Genomic DNA, 21,624 nt, shown 5'->3' with positions numbered 1-21,624 from the left:
CACACACACACACACACACACACACACACACACACACACACACACACACTTCTCTCTGGTCAGAGCAGCAGGATCAGCAGTCAGCTCTGAGGTCTTGGCTCTGTGACCTGAGTTACATTCAGACTCCATTGTTAACCTCATACTGACTGTCTATGTGATCAGCATGCTTTGATTTCTGTGAGGTTTAGAAAATATTATATGCAGAAATGTGAGCATAAAGCACACAGTGCCATCTTATACAAGTACAATGCACTGGTGGTGTGGCAGCTGCTATTACGATTTTCTAGCTCCATTTCTGTAAGACTTAGGCCAGCCTTACACCTGAGTGGACTGTAAACTGGTGACATCTCCCAGACGATTCTTCCCATCCAAATAAAAATAACAAAAGTAATCTCACTCCAGGCAATAGAGGACAAGGCCTAGTTGGAAGTCAAGAAACCAGATTTCTAAGCTGGGCATGGTGGCAGATGCCTTTAATCCCAGGACTCAGAGGCAGAGTCAGGTAGATCTTCAAGGCCAGCCTGGTCTACAGAGCTAGTTCTAGGATGGTCAGGGCTATACAGAAGAAATAATGCCTCAAAAACAAGAGGCAGGGAGGAAGGGAGGAAGGAAGGATGGAAGGAAAGAAGAAAGGAAGGAAAGAAGAAAGGAAGGGAGGGAGGAAGGGAGGGAGGGAGGGAAGGAAGGAAGGAAGGAAGGAAAGAAGGAAGGAAGGAAGGAAGGAAGGAAGGAAGGAGAGAGAAAGAAGAAACCAGGTTTGGCTCTGCTGCTAAGTGGGGACATCAGACACATGCCCCTTCTAAGACCCAGTTATGTCATCTCTAACATGAGGGTTAGGGTTAGATGGCACTAAAGCCCCATCCTGCAATAAAAGTGGGAAGGATAACAGCGTTTAATAGTTTAATAGTATTAGAAAAGTGTATCATCTACATTGAGGACTAAGCCTAAATTTCGTTAGTCTACTGCAAATCTCCCATTACAGCAACTTGGAGCAGGAACAACGGGGAGGGATGTGAGACCCACTGTTCTCTAGAAAGAGACAATCCCTCGGGAGAGCTGTTTTAGCTGCCACCAACCCAGAATAGCCCAACGTGCACCCTTGAGGACACTGGCACCCCAGGAAGCACAGCCTGGTCACCTGTAGGTAGAGATATTCAAATGCCACAGGGTCTTCTTTCAGCAGGTCCAGGGGATCCTTGGGCACAAAGCACACCCTGAAGAGGCAACGGGAGTCCTGGGATTCTTCCCTTTCTACCACCTGCCCAAGGCAAAGATGATACGGTGACCTCACGGCTCTCTATAAAGCCGCCTCACAGGGAAGAGGGAAAGGGAGGCCGCTGTTCTATTTCAGTCTTCCCCTAGACAGCACAGCCTTCTCTCTTAGCCTGATTTTCTTTCCCATGGTGTGGAATGTGAAAGATTCAAAGAGTGTTGTTTCTTCTGTCAGAGGAACCCCTGTCCACATCTCAATGCCCTCCCAGAGACAGTCTAGGAACTCCTGTCCACATCTCAATGTTCTCCCAGGGACAGTCTAAGACAATTTGCTGTGTGGTTTGAATGTGAAGCTCACCTCCCCCCAACACATGTTCCAACATGTGGCCTTGGGTGGGAAGGGCTGTCTTGAGTGGGAAGGGCTGTCTTGGGAGACTGTGAAGCTTTGGGAGGTGGGGCCTGCTTGGAGAGAGTCTCTGCGGCCCTGGGGTATATCTTGGGTCCCTCTATTTCCTATCTGCCACTGTAATGTGACCAGTTGTGATAAGCTCCCACGATCACGGACAAGGACTGTTCCTGCTGCCATGCCAACAATGATGCATTGCAACTCCTAAATTCCAAGGCTAAATAAACTTCTCTCCTCTCCCAAGTTGTTCCTGATGGGGATTTGATCACAGCCAGGAGGATGGAATGCAAATGAGTATTGATTTCTACAAGTGAAGGTGGAGTTTGTACACTTCTGCACTTTATTATTAAGAGCTTGCAGCAGTCGGAGAGTGGTGACTGGGTCATACCTCACTTGTAATGAGGTAGCCTGAGTGATCCCCCCACCCAAGGTCAAGGCTCCCCCGTTCCATTCCCCTGCTGAAGGAGCCCTCCCCTTCCCCAACTGTAGAATGTCTACTGATCTCTTCAGAGATCAGTACACCCTACAATGATTTGTTGAACTGACCCACGTTTGACTTTAAAGAGTCTGTGCTACAACTTCTTGCATGGCTGAAGGACTGGCTGTTTGTCCTGTCCTATCATGACGGTTGCCTCTCAGTAGGGCAATGCCACAGAAAGGGTTTTGGACACAGCAACTAATGATCCCTAATAGTTTTGAGACAGCAGGGTGCCAGGAAAAATGATCAAAGCTGGAATCAAAAGACTTAGTCAGATATGTGACCGGGGAAAACCACCTTACCCTGCTAAGCCTCTAATTCCACACCTAGAAGATGGGCATCTTGGACGATGCCCTGAGTGCCTCATAGGAACAGATGCAAACCAGGCCTGAGTCTTGCCCTTCTTACCCAGGTCGAGTGAGTGTACTCAATCCAGCCCTGAAGTGGCTGAGGAGCCTGGCCTCGCAGAGTGCGGTAGGTCCTCCTACCTGCTGGACCAGCTCTTCCTCATGCAGAAGGTGGAGGCGGGAGATGCTGTACTGCTCCTCCAGGGCCAGCGCAAAGTACTCGATGCTTCGGATGGACAGCTTCTCCTTCACCGTGAGGATGATGTCCTGGCAGCAGAGGGGAGGGAAGAGGGGTCACCGACGAGTGGGGAGACTTCCCGGGCCCTCTTACAGCTTCCCCAGTAGAAGAAGCTGGTACTGCTGTGTCCACTGCTAACATAGGCAGGGCCCCGGCTGTGCCTCATGCCGGACCTTTATGGCTCTGCACCACTCAGGGCAGCAATCTATCTCGCTTTTCTTGGGAGAATGCAGCCTCCATGGGGAGATACCAGTCTCCTGCCTCAGTGTCTGGATAGAAACTCTCTGAGAGTTACCAGTCTGCACCAACTGCATTTTTGACAGAATCCTCCCAGTTCCCTCATGTGACTATGAGATGTTGGCTTTAGTTTCTTCCTCTGAAATGGAAGATAACAATGCCTACAGACTGCTAGGGAGGCTGTCGAGATGGAAAGGCAGATAATGCTGTGCAGAGGCTCCACAGTCACCAGGCCACACCCGTCCTTTCTCTCCAGTGGCCCGTCATGGCACATGCCTTGGGCACTCACAGATGTTCTTCCCTCTGGCATATACACTTTTTTACATCATTTTCCACAAGGCTGTTTCTGTCCTTTTAAATTTGACTTACATCTCACCTCTTCAGAGAGGTCCCATCTGGCTACTGTATCTAAATGTCACCCTGCCTATTATTCTCAGTTGCAGGAAGATCTTTGGTTGGAGGCTGAACCTGTGGCCTCACATATACTAGGCAAGAGCTCCCCCGCTGAGCTCCTGGGGCATGCTTAGTCCCCCCATCATTATTTACTGTCCATTTTTTAATAAACAATGTTCTTTTTGTCAAAGTATATCAGACACATGAAAGGGTTCTAGACTGACTGAGCCTCCTCAGACCACTGTATCTGTGGGCACACTATTGTTCTTTCTGTGGTTTTTCTGTTTTGGTCGACACTAACACATGTCATCTGGACTTCTGTGTGCATTCATTTTCCCATAGAAGACACTTAGTACAGTCCCTGACAGGCAGTGTTCTATACAAGCACACAAGCTCACCTCTAGCATGTGTTCTCTTGCTCACTTCCTTTTACCTTAATAGACAGCAACTCACTGACAGTGTAGACCTCACCAATGCTGGAGACTTAGGTGGGGTCTCTACTGTTGTGATAAACACCATGGCCAAAAGCAACTTGGGGAGGAAAGGGTTAACTCAACTTACACTTCCACAGCACTGCTCATCCTTGGAGGAAGTCAGGACAGGAACTGAAACAGGGCAGGACCCTGAAGGCAGGAGCTGATGCAGAGGCCATGGAGTGTGCTGATTACTGGCTTGCTCCTCATGGCTTCCTCAGTCTGCTTTCTTTCTTTTTTTATACTAACAATAATGTACTTTATTCCTTTTAATATATTCTTTTTTATTAGATATTTTCTTTATTTACATTTCAAATGCTATCCTGAAAGTTCCCTATTCCCTCCCCCTGCCCCTGCTCCCCTACCCACCCACTCCCACTTCTTGGCCCTGGCATTCAGCCTGCTTTCTTACAGAACCTAGGCCCACCAGCCCAGGAATGGCGCCACCCACAATGGGCTGGGCCCTCCCCATCAATAACTAATTAAGAAAATGCGCTACAGTCAGATCTTAGGGAGGCATTTTCTCAGCTGAGGTTTTCTCCTTCCAGAGGATTCCGGCCTGCATCTAGCTGTAATGAAACTAGCCGGCCCAGTTGGGGTCTGTTATACTCCAATGCTCGGGGCCTCAGAGATGCTCAGAAATATGTCATCTGATCAGTGATCACTGTGGATGGACTACAGAACTCAGAACCTCAGATTTAGAAAGCCCCAATTGTGAAGGGCTGCCTGTTCCCCGTGTCTCCTGACCACCAGTGCTCCCACTGCTGGCTCCATTACTCTCCACAACTAAAGAGGTGACTGTGTTCTGAAGAGGGTATCTGTGTCTGCAAGTCAACAGCATTAATTTGGCACCTACGGTGTGCCAGGCATGGTGCTTACCACAGCAGACAGCCCCATCACTCTCTCTTGACTGTACAATTATGATGGAATATGATCGTACACACTTCTGGCATTGCAGACTGACTGCTGAATTATGAAAATCATTTTTACTTGATTACATTTCATTCATTAATTTTCTATGCATGTTTGTGGTTGTGCACATGCCAGTGTGTCTGTGGAAGTCAGAGGACAGTTTGCAGGAATCCATTCTCTCCCCCCACCATGTGGATTCTGAACTCAAATTCAGGTTGTCAGTTTTGGTGGCAAATGATTTACCTGCTGTGGTATTTCACTGGCCCGAATTATTGGTCTTTGACTGGCTGGCAAGCCTGCTTCTTGACTCTGACAGTCCCTTCTCCCATTTTTCCCTTGCCTTGAAAGCCCATATGTATTTCCTGTCTTGGCATCCATGTTCAATGGACCCTTCTGCCATCCAGCAGTCTCCACCTTGCAGTCACAGGAGTTGTCAAACAGCAGCCATGGAGCAAACAGAGCTCGCTGCTGATTTTGTCATTAAAACTCATGAGAAAAAAGTCACACACCAGCCACTATGATAAGGAAGCTGAAAGTGACTCGATGGCCCTCAAAACCTAAAATATTTTTTATCTTGTCTTTTATCATGTAGATCTAAGCAGTGGTTCTCAACCTTCCTAATGCTTCAATCCTGACCCTTTAATACATTTCTTCATGTTGTAGTGACCCCCAACCATAAAATTATTTTGTTGCTACTTCATACATGTAATTTTGCTACTGTTATGAATTGTAATGTAAATATCTGATATGTAGGGCATCAAATGTGTGACCCTTGTGAAAGGGCCATTCAACCCCAAAGGGGTCGTAACCCACAGGTTGAGAACCGTGGCTAGGCTCACATCTGTGTGGTCCTCCCATGCTTGAGAACAGTGAAGACTTTCCAGGGTTAAAGGGCCTAAATCCAAATTCAGTTTAATAGACACTCATGTATCAAGTGCTAATGGAACCATTCCTTCCATGGTATCCCTTGCCCTCTTTTTAGAGAAATAGTGTCTCAGGTAGGCAGTGGTGCTGCATATCTTTGATCCTAGCACCCAGGAGGCAGAAGCAAGTGGATCTCTGTGAGTTCAAGGCCAACCTGGTCTACAGAACAAGTTCCAGCACAGCTGGGGCAACATAAAGAGACCCTGTCTTGAAAAAGAAAGAAAGGGGACAGGGCTCTCAGGATTGGAGAGATGGCTCCAACCAACCAACCAACCAAACAAACAAAATAAAACAAAATAAAACCTTAGTTTTTCGAGACAGGGTTTCTCTGTATAGCCCTGGCTGTCCTGGAACTCACTCTGTAGACCAGGCTGGCCTCAAACTCAGAAATCTGCCTGCCTCTGCCTCCCAAGTGCTGGGACTAAAGGCATGCGGCACCACTGCCCAGCACCTGGAAGCATCTTGATCCCACTCCCAATCCACTGCTATCAAAAGTGGTCCATCTCTCCATGTGTGCCATGGCCCATTGTTTCCTAGAAGCCGTGCATTAACACTCAGCTGGAAGCTCTCTTTTCTGAGCCTGCATGACATTTCTGGCCCTAAGAACATAGTACCTTGTCTTCATCTCCAACGCAGCAAACCCAATACCCCAGGCTTCCTAACAAGATAACCCTAAGCAAGTGGTTTCTGTATTAGTAACATCCAAGTGACACAGAAATGTCTGACCCACACGTAACAGTAATTCAGTAAATGTTAATGGATCAAATGACATTTCCTTCAACCTAGAGATATTTTTATCTGTCTCTGTTTCTTTCTGGGTAGGGGAGCAGAGTCTGGCGCCCCAGGATGGCCTCAAACTTGCTATGTGGCTAAGGGATGATCTTGAACTCCAACCGCCACCTTTGGGTGTGGGGACTACAGGCATATGCCAACACACCCAGCCAACGCAGCTCCAGAGGCTGAACCCGAGGCTTCAGACTGCTATAGCTTTGGTCTGAAAAACATTTTTTGATTTAAAAATCTTCCTGTTGTGAGGGGAGGGTAGAAAGTCCCAGGTGGGCTGAAGCAACTTTCCCTTTTTCCCTGACAGGATTTGTGTAGATCCGCTATTCTTCCTGTTATAAAGAGGGAGACATTGGCCACTACAGATAAGATTAGCCAGTATTATACTTGCTAAGCCTTTGTTCACAGACCAAACTCTATCTTCTGAATTCCTCTGCGATATGAACCTTTATTGTAAATCCCTCAGGGTATTTCCGGCTGCCACTGAAGACTTACTTGCCCTCTTCCATTCTACTTTGGTCAAAGATGACAGAAGTAGAACCCTGCCTTATTCACTCACACAGCTTCGCGTCTGAAGCAGAGGTAAGCCCCAGCCCGGAGCTCAGCAACAGAGCAAGCTTGATTATAAACCAGCGGATCATAGCACGTTGGGAATCTATTGGGCCTGTTCCTACCTACAAAGTGGAGATAATGCTAGTCAGTCACCTCCCAGGGTTATTGAGATGTTAAATTAGATAGTACACAAATTAGTGCCCAGCAGAGTGACTGGCATGAATTAAATGCACCCAATTCTCCCTCTTGTTCCTCCAATGGCACTGGAGCTTCTGGGTTCCAAAGGGTTTTCTCTAGCATCTCCTAAATTACACTAAGGTAGAAACAGGCAAGGAATTTGGAAATTACCAAAGGAAGATGCCAGAGTGAAATATTAGATATATGCCTGTGCACATGCATGTGTGCATGCATTCACTTACCTTGTTAAGGTTTTGTTTTTTACTGTCTATTGTAATGCTAAGTGCTGGTCCCCAAGACCTGGAGTCAGCACATTGCCCCTGGGGCCCTGCTCCCGAGTTAACTCTGATTGGTGAATAAAGATGCTGACAGCCAGTATCTGGGCAGAAGACACATAGGTGGGGTTGAGGTTTCGAGGGCTTGCAAGGGAGGCCACCACAAGGAGGGAGAGAGGGGAAAGAAGCCTGGATGGAATAGGAGAGCCACCATGGCCTAAGGGCTAAGAAATATAGCTCAGAGGGCGGCCCAACTGGGTTAAGAGCAGACCAGATGGGACATACTAAATAGTAAGTGATAACTCGGGGTTTTCGAAAGTCGATTCTATCAGCATGAAGGGTAGGCAGCTGCTCAGCTATTGTGCTGCCTAAGGCATATTTAAAAATATAAAGACTGAGTGTGTCTTTCATCTGGGAACATAAATGATCTAAGGTGGATAGAAACCCCTTGCTGGGATTTTTTAATATTTATTACTACATTATTGTATACAAGTATATATGACTTCGCTACTGTCTGTAATGTACTGCATCATCTCACCTCTTATCTAGCCCCTAAAGATCTAGCTCCTTATTTAATTGTCCATTGTGTGTGTGTGTGTGTGTGTGTGTGTGTGTGTATGTGTGTGTGTGTGTGTGTGTGTGTGTATGTGTGTTTTCATGTGCTGTGGTCTTCTGTTTGTTTGTAAGATGGAGTCTATGTAACCCTGGATGTCCTGAAACTCACCACATAGACCAGGTTGGACTCGAACTCACAAAGCTGTTCCTGCCTCTGATTTCTGAGAGCTGGGATTAAAGGTGTGTGCCACCACACCCAGCCCTTACGCTTTTTATATCTTAGAAACAACAGTTGGCTTCCTCATAGCAGCCTCTCTGATACCTCTTCCTTCAGTGCTCAGGAACAGTTAGAGCCATCTCTCCCATCTGGACAGTACTGTCTGGCGTTGGAGGGTCTCCATGGCTATTGCCCCACAGTGCTCAGGCGCATTCTCCTGCCTGGGCTGATGTGCCAGCGTGAGAAAGATGCATGTTTGTAGGGGCTAGAGACATGGCTCGGTGGTTAAAAGCACTGACTGCTCTTCCAGAGGTCCCGAGTTCAATACCCAGCAACCACATGGTGGCTCACAACCATCTGTAATAGGATCCAATGCTCTCTTCTGGTGTGTCTGAAGATAGCTACAGTGTACTCATATACCTAAGATAAACATATATCTTTAAAAAGGAAGATGCTCATTTGTGGCACATTTTATTCTAGACAACTGGAGTTTCTGGGATGCCAACCCTCTCTAAACATGACTGAAGGCTCTGACAGTCCTTCACCAGGTTTGGTAACCCCTCCCTGAGAATCTCAAGTGAGGAGTTGATTATGCATAAGAACATGCAAGGGCCTGGGCTTGTCTTCACATCTTGCCTTGGTGTTTAGCTAATTTGGTGTTTAGGTAGCAGGTGGAGGCAGAGACAAGATGTTGGGAAGCCTGTGGATAAGGATGAAGGCATAGGAGATGTAACAAGACCTTGGACAAGCCACTTCGCCACTCTGAGTCCCGAGTCTCTCCTCTGTAGGAAGTGACATAAACAAACACCCCAGAGTGCCCCCCAAACCATCTTCTTGGGTGGTTATATGACCAAAGAATATAGTATAGTACATCTCTTGTCATGGGCACACAGGCAGACAGAGGGCAAGCTGTCTGGTGGTCCGTTGAGCAACTTTCCTATGAAAAAAAGGTTCCAGTTTATTTTTAATACCTTCACAGTTGTGTTTGCCTCAAACTTGAAAGCTTTGGTCTGTCCGTTCTCCAGGTACACCTTGAGCACATTGGGCATACAAAGCAGAGAGTTCCCCTGGACAACAGAAGAGCAGTGTTATATTGCTGACACATTCTTCTGGCGTACCAGTCCCTAGCTGCCTGGCTCACCAGTCCCTAGGTGCCTAGTACTGCCAGTTTTGGAGAGCTAATTGCTGCTTTTTAGCATTTGGAACTTTCTCCAGGGGGATAGAATTGATTTGTCCAGGAAAATGCATGAGAGCCACTCACTGTGGGTAGTAGGGAAGGAAGGGTGTCTTGTCCTGTCAGAGCACCTCAGGAGACTCTCAGTGGCTCACAGCTGTTCACTGGTATATATCTACTGGGTGCCACCCTTAAAGGACACAACTTCAAAAACGATGTCTGGCTGGGCGGTGGTGCATGCCTTTAATGCCAGCACTTGGGAGCCAGAACCAGGTAGATCTCTGAGTTATAGGCCAGCCTGGTCTACATAGCGAGTTCCAGGATAGCCAGCACTACACAGAGAAACCATGTTTTGAAAAACATACAAACAAGCAAACAAACAAACAAACAAACAAATGCTGACTGGTATCTGTGCTCTTCACATGGGGCCTTTCCCTTCCTTGTGGGGCTGGCGTAGAGTGAGGGTGGAGAGAGCTGGAATGCATCCTTAGAGCACCCCCACCTCCAATTCTATTGCTGTAGCTCTCTACAGTGATACACCAGCAAGGGGAAGAAGGATACCCTGTACTCCCCGACCCCACCCATCACCTCTAAGGAACCCTGGCACTCTTCCAGGGCTTTGGGAGTCAGGGGGATAGAGCTAATCTTCAGTAACTCCATGCCAGTCAGGATTCCTGGGAGCGGGGTAGCATTTGGGGGTGGGGGTGGGGGTGGGGCAGTTCCCCCCAGGGTCAGCTCCCATTTTAAAAAATGGCCTCCGAATTGAGCTGAAATTTAGAACTGGCATTCCCCAGAACTAGGGAGAAATTCTCCAGCTCCCTTACAGTCCTCTGAGCCAGGACTGGCTTTATGTGTCTCAGTGGGTAGAAAGCCACTGGGGGCAAAGAAGTTCATTCCCTTCTGGTCTGCTGACAGCATTCTCCAGAAGAATCTAGAGTCTTCTAAGTATATAATATTTGTGCTTAGCTTAATGGGGGGGTGGTGGATACAGTGTTTTTATTTATGAAAGTAAGATTGGATGCAGTGATTTTATGAAAGTAAGGTTGGATACAGTGTTTTTATTTATGGAGGTAAGGTTGAATACAGTGTGTTTATTTATGGAGATAAGGTTCCTGGGTGCCTTTTTGTTACTCTCACAAGCTAAAGTCATCTGAGAAGAGGAACCTCAATTGAGAAAACGCCTCCATCCAGGTTGCCTGCAGACAAGTCTCTAGGGCATTTTCTTGGTTAATGATTCAAGTAGGAGGGATCAGCCCATTATCTCGCCCCCCCTTGCTGCTCCTCCCCACTCCCCACAGTTATATAGGAACACAGGCTTGGCAAGCCAGCTGAAGGAACTTGATAGTAAGCAGCACTCCTCCATGGCCTCTGCTCCTGGCTCCAGATTCCTGCCCTGGGTTCCTGCTCTGACTTCTCTCAGTGATGGAGTTATAAACGAAAATGAACTCTTTCCTCTCCTGGTTTCATGGTATTTAATCACAGCAACAGAAACCCTAACTAAGACATGCTCTGATACCAAATCACACTCAGCCAGGAAGTGGGATGTTATTTCGAGTTTCTGGCTCTGGGTGTTTAAAAAAAAAAAAAAAAATCTCATTTTGAATTTCCCACTTGGGGATTTTCTCCTTGGTACATTATAATTTGTGATTTACAAGGCTTAAAAAAATACAGCTTAACATCATAGAGCTCCCGCCATTTATTTTTCTTTAAAGCTTCTTTCAATGTTTGTCTAAATTTCAACATAAATTCTAGAGAGCTGAAAAAAAACAGACTATGCCCAACTCTATATTCTTTTATTTTTACCCAACATTTTATATATGATTTTAATGTAGACTTACTATTCATCATTGCAAGGCTTTAATGTATTCTAAGGAACTGAAATAACCAGGTCTCTATTCTAGACACATAGCATCTTTCTGGTTTTTGGCTATTTAAAATACTGATACTACAGCTATCTTTACTGTATGTATTTCTTGCTTTTAAACCTCTCTATATTCTAAATTTATACTGGTGAGATGCCTGGGCCATATTTTATGGGAGATGTCAACTTGCGTCTTGTTTAACCTCCTCCATGAGCTTATGAACTCTTACAAAGTCCCAGCGGATGCATGACCAGAATCCCAGACTGACAGTTTTTATCTTTTTCTGATTTGTGCTCATTCGCTAATGAGCTGGCAGCTCACCAGCTTCATCACTTAGTAACAGTTTTCCTCTGTGCCTCTTTAACTGTGAGCCAAGCCAGACGCACTTCCAAAGCTGGGTTTTACTAGAGTAATCTAAAGTGATGTGCACCCCCAGAGCTGTCTTCTTCTCATTTTTAAGGGAAGCTTAATCGGCTTTTAAACACTTCTGAGGATGGAGTGGCAGGTCACAGCGGCGCTCCCTGGCTTGGCTGCCTTTCCCTGGTGGCTGGTGTAGATGCCTGTTCTTGGAGCCCCAATCTGCAAGTTTCTCAGAAACACTATTGGGGCACACTGTCCCCTAAATTGCCCATCCCCACCAAAACTCTTACTCAGTTCAGTATAGCCTGGTTTTTTGTTGTTGTTTTTCTTTTTTTTTTTTTTAATTAGATATTTTCTTTATTTACATTTCAAATGTTATCCCCTTTCCTGGTTTCCCACCTGAATACCCCCTATACCCTTACCCCCCACCATGCTCCCCAACCCACCCACTCCCACTTCCTGGCCCTGGTATTTTTCTACACTGGGGCATAGAGCCTTCACAGGACCAAGGGCCTCTCCTCCCATTTATGTCTGACTAGGCCATCCTCTGCCACATATGCAGCTGGAGCTATGAGTTCCACCATGTGTATTCTTTGGTTGGTGGTTTAGTCCCTGGGAGCTCTGGGGGTACTGGTTAATTCATATTGTTGTTCCTCCTATGGGGTTGCAAACCTCTTCAGCTCCTTGGGTACTTTCTCTAGCTCCTTCATTGGGGATCCTGTGCTCCAAGAGCCTCCACTTCTGTATTTGTCAGGCACTGGCAGAGCCTCTCAGGAGACAGCTATATCAGGCTCCTGTCAGCAAGTACTTGTTGGCATCCACTGTTTGGGTTTTAAAACATGTCTTTCTCTTGAGTTTTCAGAACAGATACGAGGGGATGAGGGATGGGGTCTTTTATAAAGCGACAGGCCAGGTTACCTGATGCATACCTGTTGGGGTTTATGCTTTCTGTCCCGAGCTGCTGCTTCTCCCCACTACCCAGCATGCACACTACTCTGCAGTGTGCGAGCCTCCTGCTTCTTGGCCTTTCGGCTAAGATTAAGTGAATACACATGTCGAATCTAAATTTAATCTTCAGAGAGGTTCAATCCATTTTCACAAGTGTGGACACCCAAGAGATTCAAATCATTGCTGACAGGCAGCGTCCTAGGTTTACCCTGATTGATTGATTGATTAGGTCTCCGCTAGCCCCTTCCTGAACAAGCCTACCTTTTTCTCTCAGGTCTCACTGAAGATGTGCTCTGTCATGTAGCAGGGCAGAGAGAAAAGAAAGGCTTTTATATGTGGACCCACTGAACTGATTAATCCTTTGTTTAAATGGCCATGGAGCTCAGTCCTTCAATTTCTCTGGATGACAAGAAGTTTTGACTTGAAAGTTTTAGAATCTAATACTGATTGCTGGATGGCAAAAAGTTTCCAGCCATTTTATAACTTATGAGTAAATGTGTTTTTTTATCAATAAATCCTTACTTAAAACATCAATCTCAAGATAGGAAATGGCTCTGTGGTTAAGAATGCTTGTTGCTCTGAGTTCAGTTCTCTGTATCCACAGGGTACTTCTAACTGTTAACTCTAGCTTCAGGGGATCCAGTGCTCTCTTCTGGCTTTTGTCACCCCCCCACCCCCCCACCCCCCCACACACACAGTATAAGACACATACACATAAATAAAAGATAAAAATAAACCTTAAAACAATCCATCTGAAGGCTCAAATTTCCCTTAACAAACATGTCTTTTCACAGCATACCCCGCCCTCTCCCATCAACCCTGGATCTTTCTATATCAAAAATGACTAGAGAGCATAATCAGGAAAAAAACAAAAGAAGTGATGTCACACAGATCCAGGCTCCTGCCTTTTCTTACTGTGTGATTTAGCAGTTAAATCTCTTACTCTCTCTAAGCCTCTATTTCTTCTTGTGTTACAATTCCTCTGCAGGACAGGACTAGGCACAGAAAAGGTTTAAAGTGGGTAACAGAGGCTCAGTAAGATGGTGGAATCTTATCAGCAGATGTCAAATTTAAAGAAAGAAAGAAATCTCAGCTACTACCGCCATTATTTTAGTAGCATTAGTAATATTATTAATATTTCCTTTCAAGGGACTAGCAAGCTCATTCATAAGAAGAGCTGGAATCTCCAGGCCTATCCAGCAGGCGGGTGGAGTTGGTGGGTAGCAGGCAGCCACACTTAGGGCTTGTTCCTCACCCCAGTCTTGATCCGGGGCTCCCCCAGCTTCTCTTGTCCTCCAGAGAAGTACACTAAGCCTCCAGCAAATGCCTGTTGCTCCCGCTACATCCTTTCTGAAGATTCCAGAGTTGTGGTGAGGTACATGCTAGAAGACAGCTTGCCCACTTCAGCAAGAACCGCCATCTCTGGCTACTGACGCACCTGACTGTGCCCGCTGACCAGTACTTCCTCAGCAAAGTGCACCTTCACAGGGTTGCTCTTCAGTCGGGCCCGCTTCTCCTCCGTCAAGAAGGACGACTTGGGGACTCCCTGAAAAACAGTAACATGCTTTGGAACAGTACTTTCATAAAAGCATTTACATCTTCTTACTTCTTAAACACACACACACACACACACACACCCTCATGGTCGCTAAGGACTCAGTAAAGTGCACACAGAAGGAGGGCACTCCATTTAAAAGATTTCTTTTCCTAGAATCTAAGGAGTCCACTAGACAATGTTCTTGTGTGTCTTTCTGTTTGGAAATTCCAAACGGCAGTGAACCCATGGTGACAAAGTGAGACACAGAGGGCTGGAGAGGGAGCCTAAGTCCCAAGTTCTACTTCACAAGTTGTGAAAATGTCAAACATAAATTCCTACGAATGGAAGCATGTATGTGTGTGTGTGTGTGTGTGTGTGTGTATGTGTGTGTGTGTCCATGGGTGCATGCACGGAGTGGAGGACTGGAGTTCAGGTCCTAGCTTCTGGATATCAAAGCCTAATCCCAAGCCCTTTTGGTCTTTGTGCATGTACCTGTACTTACACATACCACACACACACACACACACACATACACACACATACCACACACACACACACACACACACACACACACATGACAGAGACATACAGATAGACACATACACATAAATAAACTTTAAAATAACTATATGATCAGCCAGGCAGTGGTGGCACACACCTTTAATCCCAGCACTAGGGAGGCAGAGGCAGGCAAATTTCTGAATTCGAAGCCAACCTGGTCTACAGAGTGAGTTCCAGGTCAGCCAGGGCTACACAGAGAAACCCTAACTGGAGAAAAACAAAGAATCAACCAACATCACCCACCCACCCCCCATCTACTCCCTAGAAACAAAACAAAACAAAACAAAACAAAACAAAACAAAACAAAACAAAATCCTCCCTAAACTGTATAACTTTGGCTGTCTTTCAGCTTCTCTGAATTTCAGGGTTTTCATCCATACACATGGGAGCTAGACAGAGGTCCCTGAAGTTTTGGCCTGTGTGAATTGTGACTGGCCTCTCTTGACTGTTGTCTTCTGGTATTCTCTTTTTCCAGAGGTAAAAAGACTCATATTCGCTGGTATGATTAGATAGTAAACCGTTACAGGTCGCATCAGGTCAAACTGTGACAACTGAGTGATGTCTTATACAAACGAGACCAGCAGGGCATGGTCTTCCTGCCCAACAGGCTATTCCCCAGCCAGCATCCCACACTCCCTCATCACTCCAGCCAGGCTCTTAGCCCAGCCTTTAGGATGTCCATATGTATAAGAGCCCCAAGATGGTGCTCTGGGCCATGTTCTATGTAGCCAAGGGAAGAGATGTGTAACAGCATTGGGGAACTTACTGGAAGCCAAGTTCATGGACTTAGCTATCAACACACCAACGCATTGTGTGACGTACATGAAATGAACAATGGCCCTGACATTTTAATAAGAAGAAACTGTGGTGTTACTTGGCATGACTGGGCATACAACTGTGATTCGCCAACTCAGAGACATGGCTTGCTTTCGGGCCATGAGAATTACAAAGGCTTGAGCATGAGAGGGAAGCCCAGCTCTGTTCCCATGCAGACACTCTGGGTTTTCCAATCTGAAAGAGTAAGTGAAACAGGAAAAGAAGAAGTTGAAATCCGAAGTTACGAGCTCAAGGCTCCGATCCAGGTGAATCTGGGGGCTTGAGGAATTGGACTATGCCCCACTTGGCACTGCCCAAGATCAGAGAAGTAAGACATACTTACAGACAGCCAATATCAAGTTCTCCACAACAAACATGGGCAATTCAAAAAACACACACTGGAAAGTCTGTTGTTAACTCTTGGTAAAGAATCCAAGAGATGAGCTTTCAACATCGATCACTGACAACTAAGGAGTCAGCAAGGACAAGTCAGAGCCAAGCAAGTTCAGTTTTCTTTTGAAGACAGCATTCCAGAGACAGACCAGGGTCCTATGTCAGAATTCCTTCTTTCTTGCAAAGCATTTAACAATCTCTCCCACCATCCCCCTGCAGAGAAAGCTACATGCAGATCCAGTGGGTGGATTCAATAATGGTTTATCTGCACTCAAAATAGTTCTGATTTCTTTTCTTTTTCTTTTCCCGTCCTTTCCTGTGCTAGGGATCAAACCCAGGGCCTCGTTCCTGTTAAGACAAGGGAGTTGCCACTGAGCTAAGTAGCTTAAGCTCCCTCTGGCTGAACCCTTACGGTTGATATCTAGCAATGCCTCAGATGAAGACAGAGGTAGAAATTTATAAAGGCAGAACTGTAAGAGGCCATCAGGTCCCAAGCAACAGATGTTGAACGAGATCCTCGAGAATCAGAAGCTCCGAGTCAAAGGCTGGGAAAACAAAGAACAAGTCTAAGAGGGTACAGGGGGCGGGCAGGACTGTAAACACAGCATGGCAGCGGCAACAGGAGAGTGAGAGAGTGTTCACAGCAATAGGCAACCAGCACCACTCCAGGCGCTCAGGAGATAGAGCAACCAAGGGCAGAGCAGAAGAGAGACTCAGAGAGCAAGCATCTCCAGCAGCCAATCACCATTTCTCATGCTAGGGAGGGCAATCCCCTGAGCGTTAGGTTAAGAGCTGAAACGTTCAAGAAAATTAGCTGGCTGAGAACTAGAAGGGAAGGAGCTCTGAGAAGAGGAGGCTCCTTGACAATAAAGGAGGCCGATTATAGCTGGCAACTGTACAAATACGCCGTTTAGCCTCAGGACTATAAAAGCACAGCAGGCCAAAACACCCGGCCAAGCTACATGACCTGACATGGATTAATAGGAAGAGTGACTCTGAGGATTTAATAAAAAAAAAAAAAAAATCAATTGGACAAGCAAGGGATGGGGGACTTGGCCTGGAAGCCATTCATTTGAAAACCAGCTCAGTATTTCCGTGACCACAAGTATCACCCAAGCCAACAGTGTGACTGGCCTTGCCAAATGGGAATCCAACCCTGAGCTCCACCAGCATTTCTGGTGCACACCAGAAGCAACCCTCCATTCCCGGGGCACTCTTTGGGTGGAAGTGTGAGCCTTTCTGGATGCCACCATTTGCAAGGGTCACCGAAATTATAGTCCATCCAGAAACCCATTGGCAGAGTGAGAAGTATGAGGAGTAACTGTTCAGCTTGAAGACGGGAAAGTCATACCATCAGATCTCAGAGTAGCTATCTCAGACAAGGGAGGCTATTATGAACTAGGACAGTTACCAGGAGTTACAAGGAAATAGGATCTGTCACCTTTGGAACCATGGAACTGGCTGCTTTGAGAACGAACACTCCATCATCTGTCATGGAAAAGCCCAACTTAGGGGCCCCACGGCAGCCTCTTTGCTTTCATATCTGCACATCAGCACTGCGAACCAGGCAGCCCAGCATCTGTAACATGCTGCAAGCCAGGATCCCCTGGATTTGTGACATGCTACAAACTTCTGCAAGTGCACTGATTTTTTTTTTTAAGGAATAATTTGGAGGATATGAACTATCCTTTATCCTAGGACTTCCAAGCCCTTCTTGGGTTCACTGATAAAATGTGTGTTTTTGCTGCAGAGTTAGCACTTGAAAGTATTAGGGTAAAAAATAATGGAATCTCTGGCCTGGGTAGACCCCCTAAGTTCCAGTTGAGCTGGTGGTTCAATCTGTCTGGCTAAGAGACACCCAGGGAAGTAGGGGGTGGAGAGATTAGGGGGCTCACCCCAAGCCACACTAACGAGGTAGGTGGAGTAATTAGCTCTTTAATGAGATACAGTTCTTTTTCCCTCCCAGAATCCCCGCCCCTAGTGCGGCAGCTCACTGGAGGCAACCTTGTAAAGGGTGGAGATCTGCCCACACTTCTGAATTATAAAGAAGAGCATGATGTTTTCTTTTTCCCTTTTCTAAGCATGCTTCTTTCTTTCTTTCTTTCTTTCTTTCTTTCTTTCTTTCTTTCTTTCTTTCTTTCTTTCTTTCTTTCTTTCTTTCTTTCTTTCTTTCTTTCATTTATTTATTATATGTAAGTACCCTGTAGCTGTCTTCAGACACTCCAGAAGAGGGAGTCAGATCTCGTTACAAGATGGTTGTGAGCCACCATGTGGTTGCTGAGATTTGAACTCAGGACCTTCGGAAAAGCAGTCGGGTGCTCTTACCCACCGAGCCATCTCACCAGCCCCAGCATGCTTCTTTAACACCTTGGCCCTCCCTGGATGTTTTTGGGTTCTCTTACTCTTTCTCAAAAGCCTTCCTCCCTGCCACAGCACTGGCTGCCTGCCTTGCACATGAGCTCCATGCGGGCTTCAGTAGTACGGTGTCTCTTTGGCAAGGTGTCCCTTTCTCTCCTCCTTACTCCCCTCAGGCAGGCTGAGCTTTAGAGCCTGCTTGCCCCAGGGCTCTGCTTTTAAACTCTACTAAAACTGTTCTTGGGCTTCCAATGGAGTCCATTCTTAAACTCTTGTATTAATGAAACTAAGAACTCCAAAGGGGCCTCCCCTTTAGGAAAAGGATCTTTAAAGAATGGCTAGTTGAAAAGTTATTTCATATTTCTGCAGTGCCCTTGCCAAGGGTGACTCAGTGCCACTTCATGAAAACGGTGGGGTGCTTGAAGGTCAAACGGCATCATCTTAGAAAGTGTGGGCTCTGGAGTCTGACCCCCCCCCCTGGAAATAAACCCATCCCCCCTGAACCGGGTGCCACAGTGAGCTGTGTGGCCACAGCATCCGTGATCTGCAAAGGTGGGGATAGTGAATGAGTCTTTTCTGCTTTGTATGATTTCCTTCTGGTGAAAATTATATAACATATTAATTGCTAGTACAATATTAAAATAATTAATGTAATAGATAAAAAAAATTCAGTCTTGGGGCTGAGGCGATGACTCAGTGGTTAAGAGTCTGTGCTGCCCTGGGTCTCCCTGTTACACATCTTTAATCCTTCAGTGCTCAGAAGGCAGAGAGGCAGGAGGACTTCTTTCGGTTTGAGGTCAGCCTGGACTACATAGTGAGTTCCAGGACAGCCAGGGAGGGCTATATAGGAGGACTTTGTCTAAGAAAAACAACAACAACAACAACAACAACAACAACAACAATAACAACAACAACAGAACAATCTGTGCTACACTTCCAGAGAACCTGAGCTGGAGTCCCTGCACCCACCTCAGGTAGCTCAATTGTCTGTGCCTCTAGCTCCCAAGAAGCCAACGCCTTCCTCCAGCTCCCCTGGGCCCGGCACTCATGTATACCAAGCCACACACAGATGCATACATATACATGAAATTTAAGAACATTATCTTTTTTTTTTAAATGCGAAACTTAAGCCAGAATGTATTTTTCCATAAAATCTGTGTCCTAGAGAAACAGTCATTAATGTCTAAGCTTTGGATTTTATAATTCCCAATCTGTTTCAATTATATTATAAGAATCTCCCATGACTTAGTGAAGCAAGTCATGTCTCATGCTGCAATGTCTGTAAAATTGTTTAGGACACTTCTGGAAGAGGCCCAGCCTATGGTCAGGGCATTTCCCAGGGGTCCCGGTGGGCTCCCCTGTGGGTCCTCCTGGGTGTGGTGCTCACGTTTCTGCCCGGAAAGCTTGGTATTGGAAAACAGACATTTTTTTTCCTCCCCTACTTTCCAATTTTTAAGCCGTACGACTACATGCCATTTTCTGCCTCACAGAACCAAGTGCTTTATTTTGTCCATTTTGTGGAACTGCTGTGGGGGAAACCCCCACCTAATTAAGATTAAGATGTTTCCCATTGAGATGATAATAAGCTAAATAAAAAGAAAGGCTTACCACCTGCACTGTTATTACACTGATTAGCCCTCTCCATTTTTATATCGGGTTCATATTATTTCATAGACAGACTCTGGCAGGAATAAAAAAGCCTCCACGCAGCCTGCATAGAACACTCAGCCCGACATATTTATAGCAAACATTTTAATTCTAATTGGGTGACTTTCTCCCCAACTGTTCCCAAGACGTAAAAATAAAACACTTGTTGAATGGGGAGAAGAGACTAGTTCTTTGTTTATGGAGTGTTGGACCACAGAAATGTTACATTTTGGAGGCTGGAGAGATGGCTCAGCAATTAAGAGCACTGACTGCTCTTCCAGAGGTTCTGAGTTCAATTCCCAGCAACCACATGGTGGCTCACAACCATTTGTAATGAAATCCGATGCCCTTTTCTAGTGTGTCTGAAGACAGCATACTCATATAAGTAAAATAAATAAATCTTTAAAAAAAAAGGAAAAGAAATGTCACATTTTCATGTGACTGAAGGGCCATTTCTTCCTCTGTCCTTCTTCCTATGGCTGTGTGCACAGAAAACCTCCAATAGCCAACAGTCAGTCATCCATATTTTTTGTATCTTATTTCAAACAGGCAAAGGGGAGGAGGGAGGGCAGATGTAGGAGGGGAGGGTGGTGGAGGAGTAAACAGGAAGTGGGATATCATTTGAGATGTAAATGAATGGAATGAGATTAATAAAAATAATTTTTAATTACATTATTTTGTGTGCACTCATGTGTGCCTCTGTGTGTTTGTGTGCAGTGACAATCACATGTTACTAGGCCCACATGAAGTCAGAAGACACCATGGAGGAACTGGTCCTTTCTTTTCACTATCTAGGTCCCAGGCACTGCACTCAGGCCATCAGACATGCACCAATACCTACTCTATAACAGCATATGGTAGGCGTAAGTGTGCCTTTGTCCCAACTACTTAAAACCATTGGGGTCTTAAATACATAACTACAGTACCAGCTCCTGGGAGCCAGAGGCAGAATTCACTATATATAAGAGGGAGATTTTGATTCTTATTATTCTCTTTAATCATTTTTGTTGATTGTTTTAGTTTATTGAGACAGGATTTCATATAGCCCAGGCTGGCTATATTGGCTAAATAGCTGAGGCTAGCCTTGAACTTCTGACCCTTCTGCTCCTGCCTGACAATTCCATTCATCTTCCTAGTTCTACTTTTCCAACTTTTCACCAAATACTTAATTGATTTCCTTTTTAGCTAGTAGAAACAGCTAAGATTATCAATTTTACTCTGATCACAGCTTCAACACGAAATAATTTTGTTGTTCTTGTTGTTGTTTCTATGTGGCCCTGACTATCCTAGAACCTACAATGTAGACCAGACTGGCCTCAAACTCAGACTCTCCTTCCCGTCCTTTTGAGTACTGGGGTTAAATGCCTGTGCACTCACACACAGCCCAGTTTTTATTTAAAATTATATTCAGGAAAGGAAAACATTATAGCTTTATTTATTTATTCATTTTTTCTTTGTGTATTTTTTTAATAGGATCTCATATATAATCTGAGGTAGCCTTGGGCTTGCTCTGTAGCTCAGGCTGGCCTCAAACATTTGATCCTCCTGAGATGAAATTTCAGCCTCCTGGGAGCTGGGATTTTAAGCATAAGCCACCACACCCAGACCTTTATGCTTTTATTTTTTATTTAAAAATGTTTTGCTGTACATTTTTGGTAATCTAGTAGGTAGTCAATTAGGTTAGGTTATTAAATACACTATTAAAATTCTGAATGTTACTCCCACTTCCTTTTTTGACTTATTGTTTAGTCAAATAATTCTTCTTCTTCTTCTTCTTCTTCTTCTTCTTCTT

General features: G+C 45.5%; 1 protein-coding gene across 4 annotated transcripts in view; it reads right to left on the bottom strand.

Annotated features, from left to right (window-relative positions):
• Positions 1 to 21,624, bottom strand: part of Frmpd1 (FERM and PDZ domain containing 1) — a 108,320-nt gene that overhangs the window by 14,527 nt on the left and 72,169 nt on the right. For all 4 annotated transcript variants that reach the window (XM_029533334.1, XM_021222267.2, XM_029533336.1 and 1 more), the window contains exons 6-9: positions 13,962 to 14,069; positions 9,151 to 9,246; positions 2,585 to 2,710; positions 1,139 to 1,258 (exon numbers count right to left, since the gene is read on the bottom strand). In XM_029533334.1, the coding sequence (XP_029389194.1) occupies positions 1,139 to 1,258; positions 2,585 to 2,710; positions 9,151 to 9,246; positions 13,962 to 14,069 (450 nt within the window). The remainder of the gene's footprint in view (positions 1 to 1,138; positions 1,259 to 2,584; positions 2,711 to 9,150; positions 9,247 to 13,961; positions 14,070 to 21,624) is intronic.

This window comes from Mus pahari, chromosome 22 (assembly GCF_900095145.1).
Source record: "Mus pahari chromosome 22, PAHARI_EIJ_v1.1, whole genome shotgun sequence".
NCBI classification, from domain to species: domain Eukaryota; kingdom Metazoa; phylum Chordata; class Mammalia; order Rodentia; family Muridae; genus Mus; species Mus pahari.
This window is presented reverse-complemented; position numbering and strand designations above follow the sequence as displayed.